Here is a 16,097-nt window from a genome sequence, read left to right as displayed (position 1 = left end):
CGCCTCCAGATTCCAGTTACTAAGGGGAGGAGCTCCCCTTGCTGGTCTGGAGCCAGGAAAGTGTTCTATGTTAGTAAACCTGATTCGGGGATCCCTCCTTGCTTCCAGGCATGGCATCACCCCTTGTGAGGGAGGCAATGCCACTGTGGCAACTGGACTCCTGGGGTGCCACACTAGTACAAAGTAATACTTAGGGTCTACAGGGTGACAGGGAGGCTCACCCCATTTCTCGAGTCGCTGAGATGTGATCCGAGCAGGCTCTATAAATACAAGTTATACTGAATCTTACATATCGATCAGCTCCTCCTGATCCTGCTCATCATTGCCCTAATGTGAATAGAGGCCTTAACATTTTACTGTGATCATTTCTGAAATAGAAATGACATAATATTGCATGTGATACGTTGTATGAATTTATTGTGTACAATCTATTAATACTGCAGGGTCAATTATATAAAATATCTGCCTTTTCCTTGATAATTAGTGAGTGTGATATTGTATTGTTATTACCAGCCATATGGATATGACCAATATCCTGGGGGTTATCCAGTCCAGGGATCCCAAGTCATCTATACCAGGGATGGACAGGCATATGCTTCTTACCCATATCCCCCACAAGGTGAGTAAAAAGCTCATTTTTGTACCCATTATAAAGAAATGTTTAGTTATGGGACAGATGGAGTAAAATTATAGGTTCCCATGTGAATTCTCATGGACTGTGAATAACTTTTTCCGGTTGATCCAAATGGATCCTAAGAGACCCTAGTGATTCCAATGGAGTTGGTCCGGGTTTGGCCAGGATCCTGGTATTTTTGAAGGTAAGACTAATGCCGATCTCTGTGCCAATATGAAAAAATTAGTAGTCTGAGGCTGTGTGCCCACGTAGCGTTTTTCAAGCGTTTATGCTGCGGAATTTCCGCAGCGTAAACGCTTGTTAAACGCTAGGTAATCTGCACCCCATGGTCCCCAAGGGGATTCCGAATGTTCTATGCACATGCTGCGGATTTTTCCGCAGCGTTTATGCTGCGTACAAAAATCCGCAGCATGTCATTTAATTTTGCGGAAGCGCAGCGGAACTCCCGCCATTGACTTGCATTGAAACGCATAGAAACCGCGACTGTATATTTGTACAAGCGACTTCTATGCGTCTCTATGTGCGGATGGTACCCAGTTCTGGAGGAGAGGAGACTCTCATCCAGACCTGGGTACCATTCTACCTGTAAAAAAAGAATAAAATAACAAATAAAGTTATATTCACCTGTCCGGCGGCTTCTCTCTGAATGCCGGCATCGCTTGAGGACCTGCGGTGACGTCACAGTCATGTGACCGCAGGCCCTTCACCGCTCTGTCTCGCGAGATGCCGGCAGCCGGGAACCAGACAGGAATGAGCGCTGCAGCCACGCCGGGGCCTCGGGGGTGAGTATAGCTTTATTTGTTTTAATTTTTACGGTCACACTATATAAATCCATGCCGTTTGCATGGATTTATACAGTGTGACCTAGTTGTCAAGCACTTTCCAAGTGATGCTATCGCCTGGAAAGCGCTTGTCAATCTGCATGCGGAAACGCATGTGAATCCGCATGTTGATCCGCATGTATTCTGCAGGAAAAACGCATGCACAATCTGCATGCATTTTTTCTGCCAGGGAGATGCAGAAATGCTGCAGAAATTTTCTGCTTCATTTCTGCATCGTGGGCACATAGCCTGAGGCTGCAGTGACGACCTTTTATTACACACCAGTCTAATTCTAGTGAATGGAGAGGTGGACACAGCTGGTGACAACGAAGACGAGACACACACCCAGAGATTCACTTTTTCCTAACACTTCCATGTTCCTGTTTCCATAATGAGAAAGTGGCTTTCCAGTTGTCTGAGATCAAATCTATGTGAGGTTGTCTAACCTTTTATGAACTCATTATACATTTTTCACTATGGAAATAACTTGTTTTTATACATCGGAGGTGAACCTTCATAAAACATAAATAAATTGGTTTTCAAAGTGTTATGGGCATTGATAAAGGTGGATGCCAAGAGAAAAGTAGTGCTCAGCTCTAAGAGGAAGATCGCTGGTTCCTTTCTGCCTCCCCTTCATGGTAGCTACCCAATAAGTCAAGGTCTGATTCTTTAGAGTCTTGCCCCCTGACTTTAAAGAAGCACTCCTCCTCCCATCACAGTTTTTATCCTCTTAATATATTGCAGTCATATAATATAGCACTGTGTACTTACAATTGCTCATTTTGCCTTTCTACCAGCTACTGTAATTCTCTTTTCTCTGCTCTATGTAGAAACAGGAAGTCTCTTGTCCCTGCATTTATCATCCCCCTCTACAACTCCTGACCCAGCTGCTCCCTCCTCCCCCTCCCCAGGGACTTTTTTCAGTGACTCATGGTTTGTGCAGAGAAAATTGACTTCTTGTTCCTACATAGAGCTTAGAAGGATTCAGCTAGTCAGTTTTTAATCACGTGATGTCGTAGACACAATGGAAAAGAGAACAATTAGCTGGGTAGAAAGGCAAAATGAGCAATTGTAAGTACACAGGGCTATATAATATGATGACTGCAATATATGAAGAGGATAAAAACTTTGATGGGAGGAGGAGTGCTTCTCTAAGAGTTAAGCTTAGCCATAGTTTTCTTCAAAAGAAAAAGACACCCATTTGCCGACAGCGGTTTTGCGGTTCTTGTCCCTCATCTGTTCAGTGAAGGGTGCTGGTTGGCTGGGTGAGAGGCTTTTTGCTGAGGTAACATCCAAGGACAGTTAAACAGTCAGATCTTCCCTTTTTTGGGTAGTTCCTCCAATAGGTGGCACTAGAGACAAAGCTTTCTTCCACTTGTCAACAAATTGGCATATTTTTGCCCCAGGGAGTATAAATCTGGCCTACAGGGGCTTGTTCATACTCTGCACTTTTCCCCCCTGTATTTTTCCTGCAGAAAAAAATTGCAGCACTTTAGGGTATGTTCACACGTGGCGTTTTTGCAGGTTTTTTTTTTTTTCATTTCTGCTGCAAAAACGTTGCATTTTGCAGGACCAGCTAAGCGAATGAGATTTCAAAAATCTCATGCACATGATTGTTTTTTTTATTTTCTAGCATTTTTTGAGCCCCTGGTCATTTTTTTATATTTTTAGCATATTAATTCTTTCAGCATTTTGCAACGTTTTTCAACCATTCAAATGAATGCAAGTAAAAACGCTGCAAAAACATATAAAAAAACACATTTTTCCTGCCACCTCTTGAGTATTTGCATCAGATTTTTCTGAAGCAGAAACTAAGCGTGATTTTGAGGCCTTAAGGGAATATTCACATGTGTTTTTGCTGCTTTTTTTCTACAACAAAAAAAAAATGTGTTGCCAATAAAATAAAATAATAAAATACATGCATTTTTGCTGCGTTTTTACTCATTTTTTATGCGTTTTTATTTGCATTTTCCCCATTCATTATTTCAAACAACGCAAGGAAAAAGACTAAGCACCAGCTTTTGCTGCAACATAAACCAGAGTGTTTTGGATGAGTTTTAATGTGCATTTCTGATGCGTTCTGGCATTTTGTTCTCATTCATTTGAATGGGTGAAAATCACTGCAAAAAGAATTGCCATTGTTCAGATTTGAAAAAACACTTTGATGGTTCAAATCCGCCAGGAAAAATAAAGCAGATTTTAGAACTCTCATTCACTTTGTTGGTTCTGTAAAATGCAGTGTTTTTTTAGCCTTGAAAAATGCATGGAGAAAAAACAAAGCAAAAACGCAGTGTGAACAAGCCCTAAGTCTCCCTATAAGAGCATGCCTATCCCTTCCTTCCATTCTTTTCTGACATTCAGTGTCATTAAAGGGAACTTGTCACCAGTTCTGTCATATATCAATTAAAACTATCACCTTATTCAGCGCCTGTGCTACATTCCATTAAAGGGGTTTTCCCCACAAACAAAAGTTCATTTTAATCAATAGATTTTGGAATAATAATAATTTCCATAATTGGATGTGTTTAAATAAAATGTTCCTGCGCTGAGATAATCTTATAAATGTGCCCCTGCTGTATACTGTGTAATGGCTGTGTCTGACAATGCAGGAACATGGTCTGATCGTACTACACTTCCTGGGCAGGGGAGGAAGCAAAAGAGTATACAGACACTACAGCAGGGGATCACAGCCGATTCTTTTTGTGAGGTAAAACATTTCCTGCCTGTTTTTAAACAATGTTTTACTTCAAAGAAGAATTATTTGCGATCCCCTGCTGTAATGTCTGTATACTTTTTTCTCTCCCCCCTGCCCAGGAGATGTGGTATGATCAGACCATGTTCCTGCACGGTCAGACACAGCCATTACACAGTACACAGCAGGGGCACATTTATAAGATTATCTCAGCACAGGAACATTTTGTTTAAATACATCCAATTGTGGAAGTTATTATTATTCCAAGATCTATTGATTAAATCAACTTTTGTTCGTGGGAAAAACCCCTTTAACCCCTTAACAACATCTGACGTACTAATACGCGTCTGTGCCCTGGGACTTAAGAGCCAGACCCGTATTAGTACGTCATGGCGATCGAGCGCGCACACAGGATGTGCGGGCGCGATCGCCGCCGGGTGTCAGCTGATTGTCATAGCTGACACCCGATACTATGTGCAGGGAGCGGTCCTGCACCGCTCCCAGCACATTAACCCCCGCGATGCTGCGATCGAAGTCGATCGCAGCATTGCGGGGGCAAGGGGAGGTGATCGCAGATACTCACCTCCTCTTCCGGCTTCCAGCGCTGTCTGCAAAGGCTTCCCGGGTGTTGCCATGACGACCCGATGTCATCATGACAACATCCGGGTCACCAGACAGCAGGAAGATTGTTTGGACATGCGCAGTGCATCTCCAAACAATCTTCTCCCTGTCCAGCGCTGACAGCCTGCATGACACAGGGATGGTGCAGCATTCCTGTGCCATTCAGGCGATCAGAGAAAAAAAAGTGAAAGTCCCAGAGTGGGACAAAGTAATAAAGTATATAAACTTTCAGAAAGTGAAAAAAAAAAAAAAAAATTGCAAAAATATTAAAAAAAAAAAAAAAAATCCACCAAAAATAAAAATATAATGTACCCATCAATAAATATTATTATAAAAAAAAAACAAAAAAAAAAACAATAAAAGTACACATATTTGGTATCGCCGCATCCGGAACAACCTGACCTATAAAACTGTCCCACTAGTTAACCCCTTCAGTGAACACGGTATAAAAAAAAAAAAAAAAAAAACGAAGCAAAAAACAATCCTTTATCACCATACCGCCAAACAAAAAATGGAATAACACGCGATCAAAAAGACAAATATAAATAAAAATGGTACCGCTGAAAACGTCATCTCGTCCCGCAAAAAACAAGACAACATACAGCTCCATCAGCCGAAAAATAAAAAAATTATAGCTCTCAGAATAAAGCTATGCTAAAAAATATTTTTTTCTATAAAATTGCTTTTATTATGTAAAAGTGCAAAACATAGAAAAACGATATAAATGTGGTACCGTTGTAAACGTACTGACCCGAAGAATAAAGCTGCCTTATCAATTTTACCACACGCGGAACAGAATAAAAAAAAAAAAAAAAAAATTCCTGAATTGTTGGTTTTTGTTTATTCTGCCTCCCAAAAATCGGAATAGAAAGCGATCAAAAAATGTCACGTGCCTGAAAATGGCACCAATAACAACGTCAACTCATCCCGCAAAAAACGAGCCGTCACATGACTATCTGCCAAAATCTGGAAAAATTATAGCTCTCAAAATATGGCGATGCAAAAACTAGATTTTCCAAAAAATGCGTCTTTCAGTGTGTGACAGCACTCAGTCTTAAAAACCCCATATGATTCTGGTATTGCTGTAATCACACCGACCCGAAGAATAAAGTCATCTAATCACTTATACCGCACGAGGAACGGCGTCAAAAATAAACTCTTGGGTTAGGATTGGGCTAGGGTTAGGGCTGGGTTTGGGGTTAGGGTTGTGCTAGGATTAGGGTTGTGCTAGGGTTAGGGTTGTGCTAGGGTTAGGGTTGTGCTAGGGTTAGGGCTGGGGTTGGGGTTGTGATGGGGTTGTGATTTTTTTCAAAAGTAAGAAAAATAGATGACGATATGGCGACTAGTGTTGAGCGCAAGTGCTTGCTACTTGCGTTTGCATCGGGTGCTCTGGTATGCATTGAGTATCGTGGGTATTTGAGTGACATGCTCGAGTCTCTGCCCCATATGCTTCACGGCCAAAAAAACTTTACGGGGATTGCCTGCCATGCACGAGCGATCCCCGCATGTTTTTTTTTGGGTGTCTAATAACCGTGAAACATGCGGAGTAGGGACTCGAGCATGTCACTCGAGCACACGCTGTACATGGTGCATACCTGAGTACCCAATGCAAACTCAAGTAGCGAGCACTTGCGCTCAAGACTAATGACAACTTATTCAATATGATGACCTAATGTAAACAAATTCTGTGTCGTACCTCTGGGTTCAAAATGTTCACTATACACCTTAATAAAATCCTTGAGGGGTATAGTTTCCAAAATGGGGTCACTTGTGGGGGAGCTCCACTGTTTAGGCACATCACGGGCTCTCCAAACGCGACATGGTGTCTGCTAACAAATTGAATGGAAAATCGGCTCAAATTGTTAGCGGACGCCATGTTGCGTTTGGAGAGCTACTGCGTGCCCAAACATTGGAGCTCCCCCACAAGTGACCCCATTTTGGAAACTAGACCCCCCAAGGCACCTATCTAGATGCATAGTGAGCACTTGGAACCCCCAGGTGCTTCACAAATTGATTCATAAAAATGAAAAAGTGTTTTTTTTTTCACTTTTTCATTTTTACGAATCAATTTGTGAAGCACCTGGGGGTTCCAAGTGCTCACTATGCATCTAGAGAGGTGCCTTGGGGGGTCTAGTTTCCAAAATGGGGTCACTTGTGGGGGAGCTCCAATGTTTGGACACACAGGGGCTCTCCAAACGCAACATGATATCCGCTAACAATTTGAGCAGACAATTTGTTAGAGGATACCATGTTGCATTGGGAGAATCCCTGTGTGCCCAAACATTGGAGCTCCCCCACAAGTGACCCCATTTTGGAAACTAGACCCCCCAATGCACCTATCTAGATGCATAGTGAGCACTTGGAACCCCCAGGTGCTTCACAAATTGATTCATAAAAATGAAAAAGGGTTTTTTTTTTCACTTTTTCATTTTTACGAATCAATTTGTGAAGCACCTGGGGGTTCCAAGTGCTCACTATGCATCTAGATAGGTGCCTTGGGGTGTGTAGTTTCCAAAATGGGGTCACTTGTGGGGGAGCTCTAAAGTTTGGGCACACAGGGGCTCTCCAAACGCAACATGGTGTCCGCTAACAATTTGAGCCGATTTTCCATTCAATTTGTTAGCGGATACCATGTTGCATTTGGAGAGTCCCTGTGTGCCCAAACATTGGAGCTCCCCCACAAGTGACCCCATTTTGGAAACTAGACCCCCCAAGGCACCTATCTAGATGCATAGTGAGCACTTGGAACCCCTAGGTGCTTCACAAATTGATTCGTAAAAATGAAAAAGTGAAAAAAAAAACACTTTTTCATTTTGACGAATCAATTTGTGAAGCACCTGGGGGTTCCAAGTGCTCACTATGCATCTAGATAGGTGCCTTTGGGGGTCTAGTTTCCAAAATGGGGTCACTTGTGGGGGAGCTCCAATGTTTGGGCACACAGGGGCTCTCAAAACGCAACATAGTGTCCGCTAACACTTTGAGCCGATTTTCCATTCAATTTGTTAGCGGATACCATGTTGCATTTGGAGAGTCCCTGTGTGCCCAAACATTGGAGCTCCCCCACAAGTGACCCCATTTTGGAAACTAGACCCCCCAAGGCACCTATCTAGATGCATAGTGAGCACTTGGAACCCCTAGGTGCTTCACAAATTGATTCGTAAAAATGAAAAAGTGAAAAAAAAAGCACTTTTTCATTTTTACAAATCAATTTGTGAAGCACCTGGGGGTTCCAAGTGCTCACTATGCATCTAGATAGGTGCCTTGGGTGGTCTAGTTTCCAAAATGGGGTCACTTGTGGGGGAGCTCCAATGTTTGGGCACACAGAGGCTCTCCAAACACAACATGGTGTCCGCTAATTATTCAAGCTAATTTTACAATCAAAAAGTCAAATGGCACTCCTTCTCTTCCGAGGCCTGCCGTGCGCCCAAACAGTGTTTTTTCCCCACATATTTGGTATCTGCGTGCCCAGGGGAAATTGCACAACAAATTTTGGGGTCCATTTTTTCTTGTTACCCCTGTGAAAATAAAAAAAATTGGGTCTAAAGTAACATTTTTGTGAAAAAAGTTAAATGTTTATTTTTTCTTCCACATTCAAAAAATTCCTGTGAAGCACCTGAAGGGTTAATAAAGTTCTTGAATGTGGTTTTGAGCACCTTGAGGGGTGCAGTTTTTAGAATGGTGTCACTTTTGGGTATTTTCTGTCATAAAGACCTCTCAAAGTGACTTCAAATGTGATGTGGTCCCTAAAAAAATGGTTTTGTAAATTTTGTTGGAAAAATGAGAAATCGCTGGTCAACTTTTAACCCTTATAGCTCCCTAACAAAAAAAAATGTTGGTTCCAAAATTGTGCTGATGTAAAGTAGACATGTGGGAAATGTTATTTATTAACTCTTTTGTGTGACATATCTCTCTGATTTAAGGGCATAAAAATTCAAATTTTGAAAATTGCAAAATTTTCAAAATTTTTGCCAAATTTCCATTTTTTTCACAAATAAACGCAAGTGATATCGAAGAAATTTTTCCACAATCATGAAGTACAATATGTCACGAAAAAACAATCTCATAATCAGGGGGATCCGTTGAAGCGTTCCAGAGTAATTACCTCATAAAGTGACAGTGGTCAGAATTGTAAAAATTGGCCTGGTCATTAACGTGCAAACCACCCTCGGGGCTTAAGGGGTTAAGGATTATATAATCCCCTGTATAGCCCCAAAACCCTTTTGAAGTTCTCCTGCGCTATATGTTAATCCTTTCGGTCCGGTCTGATGGGCGTCCATTCTGTGCTCTATCCCTCCTCCCGGCTGCTGCTCGCCGTCCTCCTGCTTGGATTGACGTGGATAATTCCTCATGCATCATCCTCATTGCCGGGCGACATCTTGCTTCTGCTCAGAGAAATAGCGCCTGTGCAGTATGCTTTCCCCTACTGTGTGCATGTGCACTTACGTATCGGCTCTGCCCACAGTAGGGCAAAGTGTAGAGCGCAGGCGCGAGCCGCGATTTCTCTGGGCAGGCTCAAGATTTAACCCGGCAATGTGGATGACGCAGGAGGTTTTTGGGGTGTATACAGGGGGAGTCAGGGGGTTATATAACCATTTAAGGAGTGCAGCACTGGCGCTTAATGAGGTGATAGTTTTAGTTGATATATGACAAAGCTGGTGATAGGTTCCCTTGAAATGTAACCCTGAACAAATAGTATCCAATGAGCCACCAGTGATAAAAAGCACGTGGAATGATGTAAGAAAGGCGCTCAACTTCAATATTTCTGCTATTCAATAAGCCATTTCTTTCACCCACTTTTTCATTGATTCCCATCCAGGAGCAGGAGGTACTAATCACATCATCATCAGAGAGAGATACTACGACAATGACGGGGACATGGCTATGGGAATGTTGGCTGGAGCAGCTACAGGAATGGCGCTCGGGTCTCTCTTCTGGGGATTTTAGATAGAATATTCATCTTAAAGCTTTAATTTATTACAACTTTAATAGTATTGTTTGCGGTAGTTATTCGTACAGGATGACTAATGTACTAGCTCAGGTAATTCCTTGTTGTTCCAGCTTTACTAAGAAAATATATTTCATGTCGAAAAACGAAACTCAAAGGAAATGCTGTTTTATTATTATTTCATATTTGCTCCTTGTATTGTGACTTCTTCTTCTTCCACTTCCGTGGACTGAGGGGTTAAGTTTCCTATAGTAACACTCTGAAAAGGAACGTGTCTTCTGATAATGACTTTTTATTTAAATGGGTGTTCTCAAGTTTGAACATTATCTCCTATTCAAAGGATAGCAATCAGAAGGTTATCCCCTAGCCTATGCAAAGGGTAACATTTTAAACCTGAGAACACTCCTTTAAAAGTTTGTTTGTTAAATATATTTTTTTCATTTTTCAATATCACTATCCTATATTTAGAAAATTTTGAAAGCTTGTAATTTTCACACTGGTAGACCGAATATTAGACTCATATTTCCTGTTCTTTTTGGCAGTTACATCAAGGTAAGTAGCGATAGACTGACTCTGACCCTACTGAATTGTATTGAAGTATAAACTGGACATGCTGTGATCTGGTGAAAGGTGCAGGGAGGGAGAGGAGGTGAGCTGTGTGGTGAATCCTGTGCTATCCGCTGTATATAGATATGGTAGTTGCTGTTGACATCTTGTCTGTAATGATAACGAGACTGCTGAAAAGTCTTCTGATAAAATGAAGGAGTGGCGGGTCTAATATTAGGCTTAGAGGCCAGTGTGATTTTTTTTTAAATATAGACTGTGACATGGAAAATTGAATAAAATATTTTTGAAAAACACATTTAACATAAAAACTTGATTGAAAATATTGGTCATTTTCTGATATTCTGGCAGTTTTATCGATAACAGTGCACAGCCCATTTTAATGGCCACGTGCTGTTTTTCGTTGGATTTTGGCTGCATCACTGACACTGCATCTGTTCCTAACTAGAGATGAGCGATCCCCAACTTAAAAGTTTGGGGTTCGTAGTAGACCCTTAGTGTACGGTGCTAAATGCGAAACACTGATTTTCCTCGGAAGTCCGTTGCAAAGGTCGGAGTTCCTGGGGAAGTCACTTGCAGAGAGAGAGAGAAATTTTCCACCTCGAAAGTTTCAATGGGGATTGGGTTCTGGTGCTAGTTCGGGTAAAGTTCTGGTACCCGAACTGAACTTTGGAATAAAGTTCGGATCGGGTACCAGAATCCCAACTTCCACGGAACCGCTCATCCTTAGTCCTAACCCTTACGCTGCTGCATCTGTGCATGGTAGTAGAAGGATGAATGACATATGTTGACTTTGAAGGGCCCGGTCAGACGGCCATATAAAACGGACCGTGATCGGAACACAGTGCACAGACTAGCCGGCGGCTCTCCTGACCTGAGCTTGACAGATGCATAGACATATATGAGGCTGTCACGCTCAGGTCGGGAGAGCTGCTGGCCAGTCCGTGTACTATGTTCCAATTTATGCGGCCGTTTGACTTCACCCTAAAGCTGCATATGTAATAAATTACACACAGTCAAGTACTCATCTGACATCTCTAGACTCTAGTAATTATAGATATTCGAGGTATGGGTCCAAGTGTTACTATGAGAAACTTTTTAACTTTTCTTATACCTAGTCTAGGTGGCACTTAACGTGTTGTTTTGGTGAAATACATTATACTTTTACTGTGCAGAAGCAGTTCTTATAATAGAGAGTAGCATCAGATTTCCTGCCCTGCAGGTGCCATTACAGCAGCCTGTATTCTGTGAATAAAGTGCACTTAGAGGCTGTTGTAATGCCCTCTATAGATATGTATGTGCATTCTACATACAGAATACAGGCTGCCATAGACAGAAAACAGGGAATGGTGATTCCCAGATGCAATATGTAAAGTGGCTGCATTCATTGTTTGGTAACTCTGATCTTTTGCAGGTAACAGGATTGTATTGTGCTATCTATATAGACAACGCTGATAATACAGATTAATTCAAATGGGAGAGGTCATATATTTTGCTTCTCCTGCTTTGCTCCATATTGTACGATTACATAAAAATAAATACTATTCATTATATACATCTAATGGTTTATTTGACAAAAAGTATAATATGAACAATGTTTGTAAATTATGGAAGCAAAATAAGCCATGAATTACACAGTCAGCATCTGACTCAACATCAGCAATCAGAGCATAGCTCTAATCTCTGCTGTTATCCCTTTAAATGTCGCTGTAAATTTCTGACAGTGGCATTTAAGGTGCACGATCGGGGGTCTTGTCGTGGCCTGTGACCGTGGTATTACAGTATGTAGAACAAGCAATCAAACGATCGCAGGTCCAATGTGGACTAATGATTAAAGTTAAAAAAAAATTTTTTTAAAGATAAAAAAATATATATATAAATTTGAATCAGCCCCTCCTCCCATTAAGTATTTAAAAATAATATATATATTTTTAAAAAATAGACATATTTGGTTTTACTTATCGCTGCATCTATAAAAGTCTAATCTAGTAAAATATTAAATTAATTCACCTGATTGATAGAAGCCTTTAAAAGAAAAAATAAATCAAAATCCCAGAATTGCAATTTTACAGTTACAGCAACTCTATACAAAAACTGTAATGGAATGTGATCAAAAAGTTATATCTACCCCAAAATGGTATCAATAAAAACATAAATTTGCCCTGCCAAAAACAAGCCCTTCGACTATTATGATATTAATGATTAAGCTCTAACACAGTAGCTCTATCCTTGGAAAAAGAAAAAAGTTACAAGTTTAAGAAAATGGTGACACAAGCCAATTTTTTTTTTTTTATATATCCAGAATTTTTTTTTATTATTTAAATAAAAAAAGAACCTACACAAGTTTCTGATCACACTGAACTGGGGAATTATGTTGCTAGACCATTTTTAACATACAATGAAAAACAAAACCCCAAAAACTGCATTTTTTTTCACGAATTGTTTACAAACTTTACATTTTTTTTCCACCATTTAAATAAAAAAGAACCTATACATGTTTGGTATCTGCAAACTCATAATGACCTGGAGAATCGTAATGGCAGGTCAGTTTTAGCATTTAGTGAACATGGTAAAAAAAACAATTATGGAGTTGCACTTTTTTTTTGCAATTTCCTCACACTTGGAATTGTTTCTCTAATTCTCCAGTACATTATATGCTTAAATAAATGATGTAATTCAAAACTACAACTTGTCTCACAAAAAATAAGCCCTCAAACAGCTTTGTCGATGAAAAAAAAAAAGTTATGGCTCTTGGAGGAAGGGGAGAATAAAATGAAAGCGAATAAATGAAAGTTGGATGCACCGAAAAGAGGATAAGTGAAGAGCCAGTTCTTGAAGTTAATGTGTGGAAGCGGAAAAATGGTCAAGGGTGTAGGAGTGTGGCGGAAGAAACAACACCCTCCAAACTATTTTCCATATAGACCATTGTAATTACACTCTGAAAAGTCTAGTTAATTGAATAGGTTTTATGTACTGCCTGGTTATTCTTGTAAATGACACTTTAACAGTGGGTTCTAGGAGAGGAGAGAGTTAACAGCCAGTTGAAATGCTAAGCAGTGGCTCGTCTGCCGAGATCTCGATCTATGCATGCTCCAGCGGCCATTTTGCCGAAACACAGCGCTTTACACGGGACAGGGGACTTTTACACTGCTCACCACCGGCTTCTACAGGATGGGCCCACATCATGTCACCGTCACCGCCGGGGCCCACAGCATGTCACCACCGGGGCCCGCAGTATGTCACCGCCGGCTTCTGGAGGACGGGGTCACAGCATCTCACCACCACCACTGGGGCCCGCAGCATCGCCTGACTCCTGCCTCCGCTGTCAATCTCAGGTATGTGTGACCCTCGCTCCACCACCACTGCCCTCCAGGGTTATAAGGCCCACCATTTTATTTTAAAAAAACCCATTATTTCCTATTTTGCACCCCAAAATTTGGGGTGTGTCTTATAATCTGCAAAATACGGTACTTTAACACAAAATTGCTGAAAAAAAAAATGGCATTGATGGAAAAGTGTCAGGACAGGCAGATCATCACAGCATCACAGCAAAGTTATCTGCTTCACAGCTGGAAATTATGACCTAATTAAAATGAAAAATATGACAATTATTTATCTTTAATGTCCTATAGGGATCTTGCATACAAGTTGTGTAATGCATGTAGTTTATTTACTAGCATTATTTCCCACAATTCACCACAAGATGGCAGACATGAGTACATATTAAAAAGAAGAAACACAAAGACAATATCACAGATTATTTCATATTTGTCAAAGTTCTTTTTAACCTAATTCATTTGACCTTCTCACACTCTATGATCTACTCTGTGGGTACAATTATTAGGCAGTGAGGATTTTGACCATATCATCTATTTTTATACAGATTTTCCAACTCCAAACTGTATAAACTTGAATGCTTATTGGATGAAGCAGATCAGGTTGTGTGTATTTGTGTAATGAGGAGGGTGAGGCCTAAGGATACAACCCCCTTTATCAAGGTGTTCAGAATTATTAGGCAGCTTGTTTTACTAAAATGGGTAAAAAAAAAAGAGAACTGCGACCTCCCTGGAGGCTCAGAAGTACAAGGTGTTCAGTGCTCAGAGACATGGCCGAGGTTAGGAGGCTCAAAAACGACCACCACTGAGCAATACACAGAAGTACAAGGTGTTCAGTGCTCGGAAACATGGCCGAGGTAAGGAAGGCTGAACCTGACCACCACTGGGCAAGACACAGAAGTACAAGGTGTTCAGTGCTCAGAGACATGGCCGAGGTGAGGAAGGCCTAAACTGACCACCACTGAGCAATACACAGAAGTACAAGGTGTTCAGTGCTCGGAGACATGGCCGAGGTTAGGAGGCTCAAACCCCACCACCACTGAGCAAGACACAGAAGTACAAGGTGTTCAGTGCTCAGAGACATGGCCGAGGTTAGGAAGGCTGAACCTGACCACCACGGAGCAAGACACAGAAGTACAAGGTGTTCAGTGCTCAGAGACATGGCCGAGGTTAGGAGGCTCAAACCCCACCACCACTGAGCAAGACACAGAAGTACAAGGTGTTCAGTGCTCAGAGACATGGCCGAGGTTAGGAAGGCTGAACCTGACCACCACTGAGCAAGACACAGAAGTACAAGGTGTTCAGTGCTCGGAGACATGGCCGAGGTTAGGAGGCTCAAACCCCACCACCACTGAGCAAGACACAGAAGTACAAGGTGTTCAGTGCTCAGAGACATGGCCGAGGTGAGGAAGGCTGAACCTGACCACCACGGAGCAAGACACAGAAGTACAAGGTGTTCAGTGCTCAGAGACATGGCCGAGGTTAGGAGGCTCAAACCCGACCACCACTGAGCAAGACACAGAAGTACAAGGTGTTCAGTGCTCAGAGACATGGCCGAGGTAAGGAAGCTGAGCCCGACCACCACTGAGCAAGACACAGAAGTACAAGGTGTTCAGTGCTCAGAGACTTGGCCGAGGTTAGGAGGCTCAAACCCCACCACCAGTGAGCAATACACAGAAGTACAAGGCGTTCAGTGCTCAGAGACATGGCCGAGGTTAGGAGGCTCAAACCCGACCACCACTGAGCAAGACACAGGAGTACAAGGTGTTCAGTGCTCAGAGACATGGCCGAGGTAAGGAGGCTCAAACCCGACCACCACTGAGCAAGACACAGAAGTACAAAGTGTTCAGTATATACCCAACCGACATAGAACAAATGAATTCACATTTAAATCGAGTTTAGCACCATATTTACGTATATTAGCTCTTTTTTTCGGCCCAGTGCACAAAAGAATGACCAACAATCCAAATATATTTTTTCTTGGAATCTAAGAGACAAAATTAATGAAGAATTAAATTAGGCCAAACATAGATACTGTATCTGTTTGACTCCCATCTACCAAGCTGCTTAACAGAATCTACAGTGAAGGAAATAATTATTTGATCCCTTGCTGTTTTTGTAATTTTGCCCACTGACAAAGACATGAACAGTCTATAATTTTAAGGGTAGGTTAATTTTAACATTGAGAGATAGAATATCCAACAAAAATCAAGAAAATCACATTGTATGAATTATATAAATGTATTAGCATTTTGCAGTGAGAAATAAGTATTTGAACCCTCTGGCAAACAACACTTAATACTTGGTGGCAAAACCCTTGTTGGCAAGCACACCAGTCAGACGTTTTTTTGTAGTTGATGATGAGGGTTGCGCACATGTCAGGAGGAATTTTGGTCCACTCCACTTTGCAGATCATCTCTAAATCATTCAGATTTGAGGCTGTCGCTTGGCAACTCGGAGCTTCAACTCCCTCCATAAGTTTTCT

The 16,097-nt window shown here is 41.5% G+C and overlaps 1 protein-coding gene across 1 annotated transcript in view; it reads left to right on the top strand.

The window, feature by feature from the left end:
* PLEKHB2 (pleckstrin homology domain containing B2) overlaps nt 1-11,788 on the top strand; it is a 32,582-nt gene extending 20,794 nt beyond the window's left edge. Inside the window, exons 7-8 of the mRNA XM_073673026.1 lie at nt 514-619; nt 9,585-11,788. Coding sequence (XP_073529127.1) covers nt 514-619; nt 9,585-9,712 — 234 coding nt within the window. The 3' untranslated portion in view covers nt 9,713-11,788. The remainder of the gene's footprint in view (nt 1-513; nt 620-9,584) is intronic.
* The last annotated feature ends 4,309 nt before the right edge of the window (nt 11,789-16,097 follow it).

This window comes from Phyllobates terribilis, unplaced genomic scaffold, assembly GCF_046119375.1.
Source record: "Phyllobates terribilis strain yellow unplaced genomic scaffold, ASM4611937v1 Scaffold_3__8_contigs__length_932513732, whole genome shotgun sequence".
In the NCBI taxonomy this organism is placed as follows: domain Eukaryota; kingdom Metazoa; phylum Chordata; class Amphibia; order Anura; family Dendrobatidae; genus Phyllobates; species Phyllobates terribilis.
Note: the sequence above shows the minus strand (reverse complement) of the source record. Positions and strands in the feature narration are given on the sequence as shown.